This window comes from Ranitomeya variabilis, chromosome 8 (genome assembly GCF_051348905.1).
Source record: "Ranitomeya variabilis isolate aRanVar5 chromosome 8, aRanVar5.hap1, whole genome shotgun sequence".
NCBI lineage: Eukaryota > Metazoa > Chordata > Amphibia > Anura > Dendrobatidae > Ranitomeya > Ranitomeya variabilis.
The window spans coordinates 59,313,963-59,333,611 of NC_135239.1; the positions used below are offsets into that span (position 1 = coordinate 59,313,963).

General features: G+C 41.4%; 1 protein-coding gene across 1 annotated transcript in view; it reads right to left on the reverse strand.

The window, feature by feature from the left end:
- Positions 1–1,085: 1,085 nt before the first annotated feature.
- The window catches only part of LRRC8C (leucine rich repeat containing 8 VRAC subunit C), a 60,808-nt gene continuing 42,244 nt past the window's right edge, over positions 1,086–19,649 (reverse strand). The window contains exons 2-3 of the mRNA XM_077278438.1: positions 8,695–8,836; positions 1,086–3,890 (exon numbers count right to left, since the gene is read on the reverse strand). Coding sequence (XP_077134553.1) covers positions 1,638–3,890; positions 8,695–8,832 — 2,391 coding nt within the window. The 5' untranslated portion in view covers positions 8,833–8,836 and the 3' untranslated portion in view covers positions 1,086–1,637. The remainder of the gene's footprint in view (positions 3,891–8,694; positions 8,837–19,649) is intronic.

Sequence of the window (19,649 nt, forward strand, 5' to 3'; positions counted from 1 at the left end):
TGTAACATCAATTTGGTGACATTTTGGCCTTAGTGATGAAATGTATTAAAGGGGTTATCCGGTCAAATCCGTCTGTGCACTGTAAGGAATTGCCGGTTTCTGAGTCGGGACTGAAGGGTATGTATGAGTTATACATACTCCCGGACAAAGCCCATCTAGTGAGAGCAGCCTCGATCCATATTGAGCGAGGCTGCGCTCCATCTAGAGACATGGCTGACTAGTAGGAGTGTATGTAGCGAGGCTACAGCCACTGGCCGGGAGCGTGTATACATACCCTCCGGTTTCGGGTCGAAACAGGTGAATCCTCATAGCACACAGTGCGCTGGGGGGATTCATAAGTCTGCAGTCACACACAGAGTGACTGCAGACTTATCGATTTGGACCAAACAACCTCTTTAAGGTTTGCAGCATTTTGAAGACCTCCATATGTTTTTATTTTGACAACAAGAATACAATCCATGATGTGAGTTCTGGAATTCTTCATATTTTTGATAGCACCATAGTAAGAAGAAGCACAGTCTAAGTAAGGAACCTGGTTTGGAAAAGTAATCATATAGCACACATTTAATATAACATCCTGCTACTAAATACAGAAAATAATGCTATGTTTTTAGCATTGTTGGAATAAAAAAATTTAAGACAGCAAATCTTTAACACCTTGCCTCCTCAACCAATTTTAATTTTTGTTTTTTCCTCGCTTTCGTCCAAGATCCATAACTTTTTTAATATTTCCATCAACATAGCCGTATGAGGGTGTATTTTGGGGGGGGGGGGGGGCGAGTTGCAGTTTTTGATGACACCATTACAATATAATGGATTTGGATTTTATGGAACACATTTTGTGATAAAAATTAATCCGAATCGCAATTCTCCAGGTCGGTATGATCATGGTGATATCAAACTTGCTGAGATTTTTTCAAAAATTTCATTTAAACGAAGAAATAAAATTCTGAAATTTAAAAAAAAAATTGGGGTTTGTGATGGCATTTTCTGAGACCCATAACATTTTTATTTTTCTGTCAATAGTGCTGACACTGGAACATTGTACAAAACATAAAAAGTCTGACAAACTTAAAAGTAACTCATCCATGTTCAAAATAAATTTTATAGTGCATGACATTCTAGAATAGAAAAGTTCGAAACACTTTTTTTTTCAATAGGTGATTAAATAAGGCACAAACTAACATTCATGAAAGACTTGAGTGATAAGTTATTCATACAAAACATATATACTTGATGAACTTCATGATAGCTTGGTCCCCGAAACAGTAACAAAATAGCCCACAAAATAATTGTAACAGATTTTAACAAAATATAAATGTTCCTCAGATCTACAGACAGTACCTGAGCATTTGAAAACCCAAAATGGCTACATGGGTCCGACAAAAGTTATATTGCCCTGCAATAGATTAATTTAATGCCAGATTGACTAAGGTGATTTTCATTCTGAGTCAACACTACCGTGCTGAAATAGAGCGACCAACATGTCCATTAAAATAAGGCCCAATATGAGTGGGCCATGACGAAAATGAATAAAGTCCAGTAATCATGAATCAATCCTTTTGATCTGACAACCGCGCTCTCATTTTATTTCCCTTCCAGTCCCATAATAGATCCCGAGATAAGGCTGATTTGTCCTATTCAGATTTCATTTGTTCTCTAATATCGGATGGAAGCGTCTCAAATAAGGTGTCTTCTACAGTAAGTCCGATTCTCTTTAAGGCCCTGCAATCTCCAAGCTCTGGAGGCAAAGATTCAAAATGATTACCTTTAATGTCCAGGTAAGACAGAAATACTAAGTTCCCAATCTTTGGTGAGAGAGTACTTAAGTTATTCTTCCCGATTTTTAAGGTCTTCAATTTCTTACAGAAATACAGTTCATCTGGCACGCTTTCCACTTTGTTGCAAGAAATTGAAAAATATTGTAAACTTTGGAGAACTCCAATCTCAGGAGGGATGAATCTAATATCATTATAAGATAAATCTAAGTATCGAAGTTTGTTGCATAAGAACAGGTGAGAAGGAAGCACCTCTATCTTGTTGTGACTGAAATACAGTCGTTCCAAACTTGAAAGTTTCTTTATGTGTTCTGGTATGTAAGTAATGCTGTTGTACCACAGCTTTAATATTGTGAGTTTACGCAAATGTTGGAAACTAAGTATTTCTTCAATGGATTTAAGATTATTTTCTTTAAGATCCAGTTCTCGAAGAGCTAGAAGACTGAAAATTGCATGAGGTATTCGCTCTAAGTCACAGTGTATAAGCTCCAGCTCTGTCAAGTTGACCATTTTCTTAAGATTGTTTAGCATTACCAGCTTGGTTCCATCATTAAGGATACTTAACTTCTGAAGATGACCAGAAACATCAACTGCTCCTTGAGGGATTTTAGATAAATTACTTTTTATATAAAGTATTTTGAGACTCTTCAATTCCCGGAAAGATTCAAGGTTTATATTTTTGGATATATCAGGGCTTAAAGAGCCAATCAAGTACAGTTCCTCCAGGTTTCTCAAACTGTACATCCATGGTGGAAGTTCTCGAACGTCGTCAAACTTTACTCTCAATATCTTTAGATTTTCTTTTAAGAAAGCCAGGGCTGCCGTATGAATTTTTACAGAGCACTGATACAAGGACAATTCTTGAAGGTTATCAAGCTGAGCAATTGTTGCTGGTATCATGACATTATTGATGATTTCTAGCTTTAAAGACTGCAGCTCGGTTATCTCAAAGACAGTGTCTGGAAGACCGGAGAGCATAAATAATTGTATCTCCAGGCGGTTGTAAGCATTAGTCTGTAACCTTTGCCTCAGCTTATCAGCCGTCCATTCGTTATTTAAGTTTAATTGTTTCAGTTTATTTTCGCTTACTTCAGATAGAAAAACGGCAAATCTTTTTGAGTACAGTGGATCATATTGGTCTATCATGTGAAACATGAAGGCAAAGTCGTTTTTGACATCTGGGATATCATCTATACCAGTTTCCTGACGCACATACTCGAAAGAATATTCTTTTAAGGATCGATAGAACAACCAGTAGAGAGTATAAAGGCACGTAAGTCCATAGACTCCAACAAAACACAAGTAACAAAAGGACAATTTAGAAAACAAGTGCGCCATTGTATGATTACAAGAAAAGTTCTTATATCCCGTCATATCTTGTATGTCAACGTTACAATCCACAGTAAACTGTACTTTGGAAACAAGTGCACTATTGTAACAGATAATAATGAGGAATTTAAGAACTTTCAGTATGGTTTGGCGCACATACATGGCGTAAAGAAGATCTCCTTCTTCAACATGGAGCCGAAATTTTTTAACTTTCTCAAATAAGGCTTTAGCTTGTTCTCCTTCCTTTTTATCCAGGGCTCCTGCTGTAGTTTTGTCAACCACAAATTTCTCGGGTATGGATTTTAGTGACTGGGTCTTCACTAGTGGACTCTCTACAGCCGAAGGGGTGGCAATTGTTTTGTTCAGAGCATTTTTTCGGTTGTCCTTCTCCTCTGGCTCCTCACCAGATACTTCAGATAAGGCTCTGGTTGTCCAAGGCGAGTCAAAACACTTCCCCAATATGGAAATAAAATGCTCAATTTTGGAGCTTGATCCAGGAAATTTAAACCAAAAGTTGCTACACACCATAAAAATTAAAGTGTGGATGAGAACCAAGTAAGGGAAATACTTTGCATACCAATGAAGAGCCCGCTCATAGCACATCTGGTTAATGAAGCTGTATTGTTGGAGATCCAAGTCTGTCTTTAATCCCCTCATTTCCACAGTCCCAGTTGGTTTGGGAGCTGGAAGAGGCAAATTAGTGGCACCAGAAGCATTATAGATGGAAGCGTTCTGAACTGGATGTACCCTCCTTGGCAGACATATAATCTTGTCTTGCATTACCTGGTTATAAAGAAGGACAAGAAGAGGTTGTAATTATTTCTAAAATAATTATTTTAACTTCCATAAATCTAATGTAAATTCTATGAATGGCTTTAAGGCAGTATTTTAACTCCAAATAACTCCTAAAAAGTAATTCAATTCTTATTTTTTATTTAATTATTCTTCAGGAATTTCAAAGTTATGATTTTTTGTAATATACGTCATTACCTTATTTTTCTTCCTTCCCTCCCAAAGGCTATGCAGAAGTATTCTTGCAATGCGTCTTTAGAATCTGCTTTTACTTGCTGTTCAGTAAAGATCCATCCACTATATTCAAATAGTCTGTGTACAGAGATTTTCCTGTCTGAAAACAGTCAGAGCAGAGAGTATCAAACAAGGAAGGTTCTGTACACAGGCTGTTGGACTATAGTGTAAGGATCTTTGCAGAGCAGAAGTTAAAAGCAGCTTCTCAAGGACCATGAGTTAAGTATTGAATCAGCACTGCTGTATAGTGTTGGAAGACAAGGAAGCAAAATACGGAAATTAAGTATATTACAAAAAGTCATAACTTTGTAATGTCCGGTGTATAATTAAATTTTAAAAAAAAGTTTGCTTACTCTTTAATATTAAAAAGGGGTCCCACCAAAAAAAAAAAAATTACATTAAAGCACAAATAACAGAAATCCAATACCTTATTTTTACCTACAAAACAGAGTGATTTGTCTGCACATACGTGATCCCAAATTAACCTCCAGACCCCATAACATCGGACATGGCTATTTTCTACAATAACTGCGATTACTCTCATGACATGGTCATAATCATCCAGACTTAAATGAGGGTTGTGAAACAGTTTTAAAGCTAGAGATTTATTCAAATAATAAAATATCTTACTAATTTGCCTGCTGCTTTAGTGGATGCACTGGTCTATATGAACTCATTGGAAGTGATCCCATTCAAAGCACATGCATGTGACTGTTGCTGCCAAACAATGGCCTCAGTGATGATGATGGTGGTAGCAGGGTTGACTTCTGAGGCCAGTAATTGGTGGCAGGGGGGTCGTGTTGTGCCCTTACTTCTGGAAAGCTCACAAAGAATGATGACCTCTGGCGCAGTAGAAGAATCAGCTGGTAAGTATAAGTTATTTTATAGCTGGTAAGTATAAGTTATTTTATAGGTGGTAAGTATAAGTTATTTTATAGCTGGTAAGTATAAGTTATTTTATAGGTGGTAAGTATCAGTTATTTTATAGCTGGTAAGTATAAGTTATTTTATAGCTGGTAAGTATAAGTTATTTTATAGCTGGTAAGTATAAGTTATTTTATAGCTGGTAAGTGTAAGTTATTTTATAGCTGGTAAGTATAAGTTATTTTATAGCTGGTAAGTATAAGTTATTTTATAGCTGGTAAGTATAAGTTATTTTATAGCTGGTAAGTATAAGTTATTTTATAGCTGGTAAGTATAAGTTATTTTATAGCTGGTAAGTGTAAGTTATTTTATAGCTGGTAAGTATAAGTTATTTTATAGCTGGTAAGTATAAGTTATTTTATAGCTGGTAAGTATAAGTTATTTTATAGCTGGTAAGTATAAGTTATTTTATAGCTGGTAAGTATAAGTTATTTTATAGCTGGTAAGTGTAAGTTATTTTATAGCTGGTAAGTATAAGTTATTTTATAGCTGGTAAGTATAAGTTATTTTATAGCTGGTAAGTGTAAGTTATTTTATAGCTGGTAAGTATAAGTTATTTTATAGCTGGTAAGTATGTTATTTTATAGCTGGTAAGTATCAGTTATTTTATAGCTGGTAAGTATAAGTTATTTTATAGCTGGTAAGTATAAGTTATTTTATAGCTGGTAAGTGTAAGTTATTTTATAGCTGGTAAGTATAAGTTATTTTATAGCTGGTAAGTATGTTATTTTATAGCTGGTAAGTATCAGTTATTTTATAGCTGGTAAGTATAAGTTATTTTATAGCTGGTAAGTGTAAGTTATTGTATAGCTGGTAAGTATCAGTTATTTATAGCTGTAAGTATCAGTTATTTTATTATTATTATTATTTTAATGCATTTTTATCTGCTATGTGTCGGTTGGACAACCCTTTTAAGCATCACTTTAAAGAGGACCCGTAACTTGCCATAAATATGTTGCCAAGTCTAAATGATGCCATTCTCCTGAATCTAGGAAAGGTTTTCCTGTCTTTTTTTCCTGATCTTCTCTGTTTCTGAGCCATCCCCTGCCCTCTTTTCTGTATGTAAATCTAGTCTTGTTCGCCAAGAGGGCATGATCCTGAAGAAAACACCCAAAGAGAAGAGCTGAGGACTACACCCCCTTGGCTGACAACACTAGATTTCCATAGAGGGAAGAGGGGGGCATTTTTCAGAAATGGTGAGGAACATAAGAACAATAATGTCGGATTTAAGAGAACAGCGACATTTTACACCAGGTAACAATATTACAGAATTATTGTAAGACTGTTAGACGGGTCCTCTTTAGATCCGGATTTCTGACATTTCCACCACCTTTTACACATGAATTTTTATGAGTCTTGAGAGAATACAAACTTCTGGATCCAAACAGGTTAGAGATATAATCTTAGAGGAAATGCCTTGTAATGTAATTATTATTTGGATTGTTTGTTCCAGTAAAAAACAACATGAATATAAGGTGAACCAAGCAGGTGAACAAATTCCAATGTTGTTTCTAAGACAATAAGGCCTAAGAGACAAATTACAATATCAGATGTGAAGTCACAATGGAATTTCCTCAAATTATCCACTGAAATAAATTCAATTCAGAAGGAAATTAGTGTTTAAATAACCGCTTATCAGTTATCAGATTTTTATGGATATTTTGGCTACAAATATATATCGGAGAGATGTTTTTTTGTCCTGTATTCATCCTTCAACATTAACGTTTCATTAGGAAACCAGAAATGGGAACAGATCCAGCAAAAACGTTCTCCAAGGGAATGTGCACACAATGTCTTTTTCAGGTGGATCCAATCCGAAACTTGCCTGAAAAAGTGCTTAAAAAAAACGCTAAAAAGAATGAAAATATGCAATGCAATAATGACTTGGTGTGCACATGTTCCGTATCTTGAGTTTCTTTAATCACTGAGTAAAAAGGTAGCAGATACCACCTGACTACGTAATCATAGACTTACCTGACAGATAAGGTAGTGCCAAGTCTTTTGACATCCTACATAATGCTCATATCGAACAGATAACACAACATAAATAAATCATATCATTACATTTGGCCTCTTTGTATAGTTGCACTTAGGGTACTGTCACACTCTGCAACTTTCCAACGATCACGACCAGCGATACGACCTGGCCGTGATCGTTGGAAAGTCGTTGTGTGGTCGCTGGAGAGCTGTCACACAGACCGCTCTCCAGCGACCAACGATGCCGAAGGCCCCGGGTAACCAGGGTAAACATCGGGTTACTAAGCGCAGGGCCGCGCTTAGTAACCCGATGTTTACCCTGGTTACCATCGTAAAAGTAAAAAAAAACAAAAAGTACATACTCACATTCCGGTGTCCGTCAGGTCCCTCGCCGTCTGCTTCCCGCTCTGACTGACTCCCGGCCGTAAAGTGAAAGCAGATCACAGCGGTGACGTCACCGCTGTGCTCTGCTCTTACTTTCTGGCCGGCCGTCAGTCAGTGCGGGAAGCAGACTGCAAGGGACCTGACGGACACCGGAATGTGAGTATGTACTGTTTGTTTTTTTTTACTTTTACGATGGTAACCAGGGTAAACATCGGGTTACTAAGCGCGGCCCTGCGCTTAGTAACCCGATGTTTACCCTGGTTACAAGCGAACGCATCGTTGGATCGGTGTCACACACACCGATCCAACGATGACAGCGGGAGATCCAGCGACGAAAGAAAGTTCCAAACGATCTGCTACGACGCACGATTCTCAGCGGGGTCCCTGATCGCTGCTGCGTGTCAGACACTGCGATATCGTATGGATATCGCTGGAACGTCACGGATCGTACCGTCGTAGCGACAAAAGTGCCACTGTGAGACAGTACCCTTATAGACTCATTAATAGGTTGCCACAACCCAAAACTGATACACTCCAAAAATATCACATTAATAGTATCTTTTGGAATTTAAAGGGGTTATCCACTACTACGACAACCCCTTCTTGATCTAAATGTTCGGCGCCGATAAAATGAAAGAGCTTATACTCACCTCCGGTGCCGGCGCCGTTCCAGCGGTTATCAGCACTTGTGTTCCCGGGGCTTTTGTGTGGTTGTTATGACACGTGAGTCTGGGGCCCAATCAGCATTGGCGTCACTGTCTCCGCCTTCAGGCAAATCGAGCGTCAAGAGGAAGTGAGAGATCACCACGGCCCGGACTTCCTCTTGGTGTTTGATTTGTCCGAAGGCGGAAACAGTGACGCCAGCGCCGATTGGGAATCGGGGTCACATGTCATAACAACTGAACAAGAGCCCCGGAATTGCGAGCGCCAACACCGCTGGAACGGCGCCTGCATGGGAGGTGAGTATAAGCTTTTCTATTTTATCGGGGCCAGGTGTGGGGTATGAGAAGGGGTCGTCCAAGTAGTGGACAACTTCTTTAAGGTTTAGTGACAAGATCAAACCCAAAACATTTACTAGATCAATGGTTTACTGTTTTTTTTCTGGTGGTACCCAAAGTTGACTTGCTGTATCAATATCTCATTAATAATACCGTTTATTTATATAGTGCCATTATCCTCCATGGATAAGTAGAATCCTTCCCAAAAAGAAAATAAATATAATGTAGAGGAATTAGGAATAGAGGGGCATTAGCCAAATCAATAATATAGCAATTACCTGCAATGTACAGCCGAAAACACCAATCATAAGCATGGCCACGGACAGGTAATCCGTAAATACATCCCACCATGGTTTGAGCACTCGGAATGCCGGCTGCTGCTCCGAGAACTGGCGGAATTCAGTAACCGGAATCATTGTCCTGTAAGGCAGAAATAACACTGATGTATCAGCTGTCATAGCAGGGGCATAGGCCTGTCACACCAATACTTGTATCATAGCATGTAACATTGCACTATTATCATTTGGACTTTTTAATTTTTTTTATCATATTATATATCTAATATGTTGCGTAGCTGCTGCTTTTCATCAGTTTAGCCAGCAATTATATGATATCTTTTCATGTTTCTAAGACTTTTAATTTTATGTGATTAAACAATGGACATCATACATTTTATTCTAATTGGTTTTATAATGCCGGTAATTTCTTATAATGTAATCTTTTTAGTTACTGGGATAGTGATGTATCCTGTGTCACTCAGCCATGTGCACAGACTCAAATATGTAATAATAACACAAAAATAAATGGTTCCCCATCGTTTACCAGATGGGAACCTTTGCATTATTGCTGGACATATTTAAAGGGATTGTCCACTTTCAGGAAAATGGGCTCCAAACTTCTTTAAAATATCTTAAATAACAAATTCAATACGTGCTCATCCTCTCTGTATCCAGCGCTGGCTCTCGTCCGTTGCTCCGGGCTCTGTATTTTGGCGGTAGGTGTGAACAGTATGATCTAGCCAATTGCTGAGCTCAGCAGCTGTGCAGAGGTTGACGGTAGGGGCCACAGAGCTCCGTACACGAGCCACTTAGCTCAATGATTGGATAGAGTGGTGACGCACGCTGATGACATAGTGTCACTTCTACAGCCAAACCACTGAGACTGGAGCAGTGGCCAGGGAGGATGAGTACTTGCTGAATTTGTCACTTTAGGTATTTTACAAAGTTTGAAAGTGGATAACTACTTTAATGGGTTTGTCTAGGACTCTAATAATGATCCTTATACTATCACTACCAGATTGGTGGGGGTCCAATACCAAGCACCCCCACATATCAGCTTTTAGCAGCTCCCACAGTGGCCAGAAGTAACCAGTGTACAGCAGCGAAACACAGCTCTGTACGCCGTGTAGTGGCCGTTCTCGGTACTGCTGCTCAGCTGCCAAAAGGAGAGAAAGGTATAGAGCTCACCACGCATGTCCATACCATGTGAAGCTGAGAATACTGCATTGATGGGTGCAACACAGCAAAAGAAGACGAGAATGGAGGAAATTTGTGGCCCTTTCATCCAATGAATAAAAACTGTTTATTATAAATCCATAAAAAGAAGCAAATCCATGTGAAAGTGAATTAAAAATTGATGCATATCTGGCGCAAAGAGGCGCCCTTATTCATAGTGTAAAAGCAGCTCAGCTTCCATTGTAGTCAAAATCTGATAAAAAGGTCATTTTTGTTCAATAGTACCTTCCATGCTGTTACTTGATCCCACTTCCTCAGGCTTGGACTGGCCCACAGCAGAACAGGAGATTCCTCCGGTGGGCCATCACCCTCTTATATGAGCAGTACCTGGTATAATATACTTGATTCACTATGTACAGACAAAGGCAGCATCTTATTCATGTAACAATCTGCCCAGTTCATTGTTATATAGCTTTGTCATTGAGGATAATGTCACATTTACATGTAGCTGAAAAGGGGTCCCTGTGGTTGGTTACTTGTGGGTCCTTGGCCGAAAACCCGTAACGTACATGTAGCGGTCCAGCTACAGTATACAGAAGGAGAGGGTGCTTCTTCTCCAGAATACTGTATACAACGCCCTGCCGTGGCTCCCTACATAAGCTATAAGAATGTTAGTTCTCGGCGTCTATCAGCCAGCTGACAACAAGCCTATTAATAACACCAATAGATATCTGACCTCAGCAATCCTTTGGATGTTCTTCTGAGAGGTTTTATGACTTTCCTGAAAAGTACTCACTGTGGTTTGGAGTAATTATGGCAGACCTCTTCTTCTGGGATCATTTAAGTCATCATTAGTAGGATTTAAAGGGTTACTAGTAGTGTTGAGCATTCCGATACCGCAAGTATCGGGTATCGGCCGATACTTGCGGGTATCGGAATTCCGATACCGAGATCCGATACTTTTGTGGTATCGGGTATCGGTATCGAAACAACATTAATGTGTAAAAGAAAGAATTAAAATAAAAAATATTGCTATACTCACCTCTCCAACGCAGCCTGGACCTCACCGAGGGAACCGGCAGCGTTCTTTGCTTAAAATGCGCGCGTTTACTTCCTTCCGTGACGTCACGGCTTGTGATTGGTCGCGTGCCGCCCATGTGACCGCGACGCGACCAATCACAGCAAGCCGTGACGTAATTTCAGGTCCTGAATGCCTAATTCTGCATTCAGGACCTGAAAATTACGTCACGGCTTGCTGTGATTGGTCGCCTCGCGGTCACATGGGCGGCACACAACCAATCACAAGCCGTGATGTAATTTTAAAATGCGCACGTTTCCTGCCTCCCGTGACGTCACGGCTTGTGATTGGTCGCGTCGCCCATGTGACCGCGACGCGACCAATCACAAGCCGGAACGTAATTTTAAAATCCTGAATGCCTAGAATTAGGCATTGAGGACCTGAAAATTACGTCACGGCTTGCTGTGATTGGTCGCGTCGCGGCCACATGGGCGGCACGCGACCAATCACAAGCCGTGACGTCACGGAAGGAAGTAAACGCGTGCATTTTAAGCAAAGAACGCTGCCGGTTCCCTCGGTGAGGCCCAGGCTGCGTCGGAGAGGTGAGTATAGCAATATTTTTAATTTTAATTCTTTCTTTTACACATTAATATGGATCCCAGGGCCTGAAGGAGAGTTTCCTCTCCTTCAGACCCTGGGAACCATCAGGGATACCGTCCGATACTTGAGTCCCATTGACTTGTATTGGTATCGGGTATCGTATCGGATTAGATCCGATACTTTGCCGGTATCGGCCGATACTTTCCGATACCGATACTTTCAAGTATCGGACGGTATCGCTCAACACTAGTTACTAGCTGGACAACTCCTACTGAAATGCCATCGACCCCCTTGTAAAATGGAAAAAAAACCTTATATTCACCTCCTGCACTGATTCTCCGGCACTCACGTGACACTGCCATGTCATGTGAATGCTGCAACCGATCAGCGGCTGTTGATGGGTTGCAGCGCTCACACTTCCATTGCACAAAACTCGGACATCGGAGGGAAGTGTGAGTACTGCAGCCCATCAGCTGCCTTAGATATTTATTGTTATAGCGCCATTTATTCCATGGCGCTTTACGTGAGGAGGGGTATACATAATAAAAACAAGTACAATAATCTTAAACAACACAGGTCACGACTGGTACAGGAGGAGAGAGGACCCTGCCCGCGAGGGCTCACAATCTACAAGGGATGGGTGAGGATACAGTAGGTGAGGGTAGAGCTGGTCGTACAGCAGTTTGGTGGATCGGTGATTACTGCAGGTTATAGGCTTGTCAGAAAGGGTACGTTTTCAGGTTCCTTTTGAAGGTTTCCACGGTAGGTAACAATCTGATATGTTGTGGTAGAGAGTTCCAGAGTAGGGGTGATGCGCGGGAGAAATCTTGTATACGATTGTGGGAAGAGGAGATAAGAGGGGAGTAGAGAAGGAGATCTTGTGAGGATCGGAGGTTGCGTACAGGTAAGTACCGGGAGACGAGGTCACAGATGTATGGAGGACACAGGTTGTGGATGGCTGTGTATGTCATGGTTAGGCTTTTGAACTGGAGTATTTGGGTAATGGGGAGCCAGTGTAGGGATTCACAGAGGGGAAGGGGGGGCTGGGGAATAGCGGGGGGACAGGTGGATTAATCGGGCAGCAGAGTTTAGAATAGATTGGAGGGGTGCGAAAGTGTTAGAGTGGAGGCCACAGAGCAGGAGGTTGCAGTAGTCAAGGCGGGAGATGATGAGGGCATGGACTAGGGTTTTTGCAGATTCTTGGTTGAGGAATGTACGGATCCGGGAAATATTTTTGAGTTGAAGTCGGCAGGATGTGGAAAGGGCTTGGATATGTGGTCTGAAGGAGAGATCAGAGTCAAGGATTACCCCAAGTCAGTGAGCTTGTGGGTGTGGGGAGAGTGGGCAGCCATTTACTTTAATGGATATGTACCTTGGGGGGTCGAGTGAGATGGGGGAAAGATGATGAATTCGGTTTTGTCCATGTTAAGTTTTAGAAATATAACGGGGAAGAAGGATGAAATAGCGGACAGACATTGTGGAATTCTGGTTAGTAGGGAGGTGATATCTGGTCCAGAGATGTAGATCTGTGTGTCGTCAGCATAGAGGTGATAGTGAAAGCCGTGAGACTCTATGACCTGTCCCAGGCCGAAGGTGTAAATGGAGAAGAGCAGGGGCCCTAGGACTGAACCTTGTGGGACTCTGACAGATAGGGGAGAAATTAGGAGGTGGTGTGCGAGTGGGAAATGCTGAATGGTCTGTTAGGTATGATGAGATCCAAGATAGGGCCAAGTCTGTGATGCCAAGACATGAGAGGGTCTGTAGTAATAGGGAGTGGTCCACTGGGTCAAAGGCAGAGGACAGGTCCAGGAGGAAGAGGACAGAGTAGTGTCGCTTGGCTTTGGCGGTTAGTAGGTCATTGGTGACTTTAGTTAGGGCATGCTCATGTGGCAAAACACACCTGGCGCTGACAACGCTGGAATAGCGCCGATTCAGGAGTTGAGTGTTAGGTTTTTTATTTTACTTGGGGGACTACAGCATTTAAGAAGGTGTTGTCCAGATAGTGGCAACACCTTTAATTGCTTTCAATGTGAGTATATTAGGCCTCAAAGAACAGAAATCACTCAACAATCAGATAATATTCAACATTTTTTCAGGAATTTCCTGAATGTTTATGGAAATGACTTTACTATTAGGCCTCATGCACAAGGCCATATTACAGTATTGATGGCAAGTGTACAAGAACACCAGACCCTACTTCATTATTTATGTCCTATTCTGTATAAACAAAAAATGGTGGTGATCTGTATTACAGAGCGATTCTCTCCAGAAGAATATCCCTGAGATACAAAAGAGATCTATACAGAGTTCGTAAGACTCCAGATCAGGCCTCTTGGTAAAGGTTGTTATACTACAGCATAATCAGCAGGAGTAACTGTAATAAAGTCTTACAGTGTTCAAGCAGTTAATTGTACGGTAATTAGAAATTAAAGCAATTTCCCATTAAATACTTAACCACAGGATAGATAATATATGTATGATCACCGGAGGTCTGAATACTGGGAGGCCCCCTGACTCTAAATAAAGGGGTAGCAAAGTCCCAGTGTGAATCAAGTAGCTGAGTTCTTGCTTGACCACACAGTCCATGAACCTGACGGAACAGCGTCCTCCATCATAAGTGTGATTGCAGCAGTAGTCCTCAGGCTGTGTTAATTTGCTTTGCAAGGGGTGAAATAAAATCCTTACTTCTGGTCAATGTATGTGTGGCTTCAATGTTGCTTCCGTTGGCCAAAGTGTGGGCGATTTAATAAAATCTCACTTGTTATGGTACTACATTGCGGATATTCCATTTATGGCACATCCGCCGTATCTTCAAGTACAATAAGTCTTATATTTATACAGAATATGACCAGACTAAAACCAACTATACCCATTAGTTGGATGTTGGGCAAACAATTATTTAGTCCATCATTTGGCCAACTTCCATCTTGGACGTCATTGATCGGCAATACCAGTGGGAGCTGCCAGCAGCGGATCTTGATGATTTTGACAAATGCATTCAGCGTGTCAGTACATTCTTCAGGCAACCATTAATAACCTCACTGATAGCAGCCATGGTGTGTGAGGCCATGTGCACACATTGAGTATTTTGTCAGTATTTTACCTCAGTATCTGTAAGCCAAAACCAGGAGTGTGTGATAAATACAGAAGTGGTGTATATGTTTCTATTATGCTTATCCTCGAACTGTTCCACTCCTGGTTTTGGCTTACAAATACTGAGGTGAGAAACTCTCCAAAATACTCAACATGTGCACGGTGCCTAAGTGCGGAGATTTCCTCACTTGGCGCTCATACTCAATACTGAATAAATCAAGATGTTTTAAAAATGTGGTTTCCATAACATTAACATGTCTATCGACCCTTTGATTTTCATAACTCCTCAAAATTTCCTTCTGGTACTGCATTTTCAATGTCAAGGAGTGTGTACAAACATATATAAACATATACGAGAAACATTATAGAAATGACTTGCAGAAGAATATTGTATAACTACAAAGTGATTGAATTCTTACTACCATCCATGTTTATTCCGGCATGCCATACACGGATAAAATGCTTAGTCTAAACATGAAAAAATGTAAGAAGATTACATCTACATATCTTGACAGATGTCACGCCTGAGAAAAGTTAATGATTGTTTCCCAGCATATTTTATACTAAGGAACACAAGCCAGACACGTACAACCTCAAACACCACGTACAGTAAGATTCTTCACCTTACTCAAGCACTTATGGAGTCCATGACTTTCATCTATTAGAACGTAACTTTGCATGAATTACTTTTATCTCTCCAAAGATAACTAATAAAATCAGTTCTAATAGTTATCCAATATCTAAGTCACAATTATAGACAAACAGAGTCTAACCTTACTAATAAAACACATCTGAACCATTCATGATTTAAAGAAGCTGTCCACTACTTGTATAACCCCTTCTCATACCCCACGTCTGGCTCCGATGAAGTAAAAAAGCTCATACTCACCTCCCGTGCTGGCACCGTTCCAGCGGTGTCGGCAATCATGATTCAGGGGCTCGGAAAGATGTCGGCACAGGGGGTGGGGGGGTATAAGCTTTTTTTATTTTATCTCAGACAAACCTTTAGGTTAAGAAGGGGTTGTCCTAGTAATGAACAACCCCTTTAATATGTCACGGGTCAGATGAGCCAGAAGACCGCAGCATCTGATTTCTCCTACTCCTGCACTGTTTAGAAGCACTTCACCTTCATATTAAACAGTGCAGGTTTCTTTCAGCAGTGCAGGGGTTAATCTGCTCAGTTGAGAGCTCCTGGAAGCTTTCCTGCATTAGGACTCTCAGCTTTTCAATGATAGCCACTCACATCCCCTATATAATCTGGGCCCTGGCTAGCACTCATTGTCAGAGTTGCTTTATACTGCATGGTTACGAGATGGTGATTGTTGTTTGAGAAGGAGTTGGGTGGATTTGTCTGAGACTGTGGCTAGGATTTTTGTCTGTGTGTCAATCCCCCTACTTCTCCTACTTTGATTCTACCCCATCCTCCAGTCCCCAGTATTTACCTCTGTTGTTTGTGTGTGTATATTTGTATGATTGTATGTATTTTTTATTATCCCTGTTTGTATTACCTTGTTAGTCTGGTTGGTGTATTATGGTACATTAGTTCTCCACTCTTCCCTGGGTGGGAGAAGGATACAGACTGAGGGCGGATTCAGGAGCTAAGGCAAGGTACGTGGCCCCGGCATCTTCACCATCAGAAGTAATCCAGGGAACAGGGCGAGCTCAGGAGCCCCTTAAGGACAGCGAAGGAGCCCTTGGTCCCAGAACATCCAACAACAGCATTGTGAAATAATATTAATACAACTTTTATTAAGCACATTGAATAAACATCCACAGCACAGCGAAAAAACAGTAAACCCTAGAATATTAATAATCTGTAGATTCCCTGTTGGCAGCAATTACCTCCATCAAACATTTCCTAATAAGATTTGAACAAAGTTGGAGAGGAATTTAGACCATAACTGGCTGCAAATATGCTTTAATTTGTCAATATTTCTCGGATGCCTCGCATTCACAGCTTCTTCAGGTCTTGACTCAGCATCTCAATAGGGTTAGAGTGGCCCTCCGTGTTGACACTGAAACGTGACTATACATTTGTCTCCCTACCTGGTGCTCTTCTATTTGCCTCCCACAGCCTCCTCCTCTGAGACTGGCAATCCGATCCCTCTGCATCCAAGATAGATGGAATAGGGAGCTGTGGCCAAGCCATCACAGCACAGGAAAGTCAGGGGAGGCATGGTTTAGACTTACCTGTGCGATCCCCATTCCACTGCAGCCACCATCTTGGATGCAGGAACCCGGAACATCAGTCTCAGCAGAGGAGGCAGCAGAAGACACATGGAGGGCACCAGGCAGACTATACAAGACAATGTGTAGTCACGTCTCAGTGTCTAGGTGACATCACTTTAAGGTCAGGACTCTTACCAAGCTATTGCAAAACACAAATATTCAATTTTAACCATTCTTGATTTACTTTGTTCTTTTGGGTCATTGTCTTGTTGCATCATTTAATGTCTCTCCAGGTTGCCGTCAAGATCTGCTGCCCTTACATTCTCCTGTGAAATGTTCTGCTACAAACTTTACAGGATAATGGTCAGTGACCGGCAGCAATGATCTTGTAAGTCATGTACAGGACATGTTTTCTGGAGGAAGATAGCAGAGACCAGCTGAAGAAGCAGTGCAGGAGCACTCCACAGACTGAAGAGGTGAGTCATTTTTTTGTTCAACTATATAACCTATTGTTATTGTGAGTTTATCATATTGTTTGTCCATAACCACAAGATACAATGATGCAGTAGAAGTAAAGTATCAATTATTCATTGATTACAATCTACTATATAATTGTCTAAGGGTCACTTCCGTCTGTCTGTCCTTCTGTCTGTCACGGATATTCATTGGTCGCGGCCTCTGTCTGTCATGTAATCCAAGTTGCGACGGGCAGAGTCCGGCAGAAAAATGGCAGCTCCTTCCTCCCCGCAGTCAGTGTCGGCTCCGTACTCCCCTCCAGTCTGCCCTCACACAGGGTTAATGGCAGCGGTAACGGACCGTGTTATGCCGCGGTGTAATGCACTCCGTTACCGCTATTAACCCTGTGTGACCAACTTTTTACTATTCATGCTGCCTATGAAGCATGAATAGTAAAACAATCTAATGTTAAAAATAATTAAAAAAAAATAAAAAATCGTTATATACTCACCGTCCGTCGGCCCCCGGATCGACAACAGGCCTTTCCAGATCGCGACGCTCCGGTAACCGGTCCATGCTGCGATCTCGCGAGATGATGACGTAGCGGTCTCGCGAAACCGCTACGTCATCATCTCGCGAGACCGCAATGCACTCGAGACCGGAGCGCACGAGCAGCGTCAGTAACCGCTTCACTTGGATCCGGGGGCTCCGGAAGGTGAGTATATAACTATTTTTTATTTTATTTTTTTTTTAACAGGGATATGATGCCCACATTGCTATATACTACGTGGGCTGGGCAATATACTACGTGGCTGGGCAATATACTACATGGGCAGTGCTATATACTATGTGGCTGGGCAATATACAACATGGGCTGTGCAATATACTGCGTGGGCTGTGCAATATACTACGTGGCTGGGCAATATACTACATGGGCTGTGCTATATACTACGTGGCTGGGCAATATACTACATGGGCTGTGCTATATACTACGTGGCTGGGCAATATACTACATGGGCTGTGCTATATACTACGTCACTGGGCAATATACTACGTGGCTGGGCAATATACTACGTGGCTGGGCAATATACTACATGGGCTGTGCAATATACTGCATGGGCTGTGCAATATACTACGTGGCTGGGCAATATACTACATGGGCTGTGCTATATACTACGTGGCTGGGCAATATACTACATGGGCTGTGCTATATACTACGTGGCTGGGCAATATACTACATGGGCTGTGCTATATACTATGTCACTGGGCAATATACTACGTGGCTGGGCAATATACTACGTGGCTGGGCAATATACTATGTGGCTGGGCAATATACTACATACTTCGTGGCTGGGCAATATACTACGTGGCTCTGTGCTGTATACTACGTGGCTGGGCAATATACTACGTGGCTCTGTGCTGTATACTACGTGGCTGGGCAATATACTACGTGGCTGGGCAATATACTACGTGACTGGGCAATATACTACGTGGCTGTGCTATATACTATGTGGACATGCATATTTTAGAATACCCGATGCGTTAGAATCGGCCCACCATCTAGTGTATAAATAAACGTCTACATTACTGTCATGTTGTGACATAAGAATAACAAACCTCAGCTTCTCACACTCCAGTAAGCGTCTGCGAGTCAGAAGTCATTTCCTCTTATGTATACTATTGCCGTCTGCATATACAAAATGGAAGTGTATATGTTTTATGTAGAAAAACTCGGATCTTGAGAATCCGTTCCCTCTACTCAAACAAATTACAGCAAAATACTCCAAGGTTTTGGGACAGGCACTGTACTACATATTAAAAACACAGCACAAGAACAGTGGAAGTACCTTCCTAAATACCTGGCTGTACCCCCTAAGGAACATATATCAAAGGTTGAGCACCTAGTCCCTAAAGTGATAAACCTCAAAGGTTGACTAAAAACAGCCCATGACTAACAAAATTAACAATAGTGGCACCCACCTGTGTTAAGCAATATCTCCCCTACTTGATCCCACCTCTTTGTATACTGCTGATGCTTTCCCCGTCGGTCTCTGTGCTTCGTCTTCCGAAAGGGATGGGTGGGCTTCAGTTGACCACTGAAACCAATCAGTATCCATTAAGTGGCTTTAGTAGTCAGAAAGAGAGCGAGGAGCTGTTTCTTCCAACTTGGATAGGTAAAAGCTGCCGCCAATTTGTGGCCAATGCCTGACTGCAGCGGTCATCTGACCCAACACTCCCATTTCCTGCCAGTAGCGGAAGTGAGAAGACCAGCGGGGGAACACTGGCAGCAGAACTGAAGAGTGGCGGGGTCCAGTAAGTAAATATTTGTTGGGTTTTTATTTCAAAATCACCTTGGACTCATTTATTACACATAAAATAAAAAGTTGTGGTGGACAACCCCTTTAAATTTGTGGGCTATTTTTTTCTTTCCAAAATACCGATA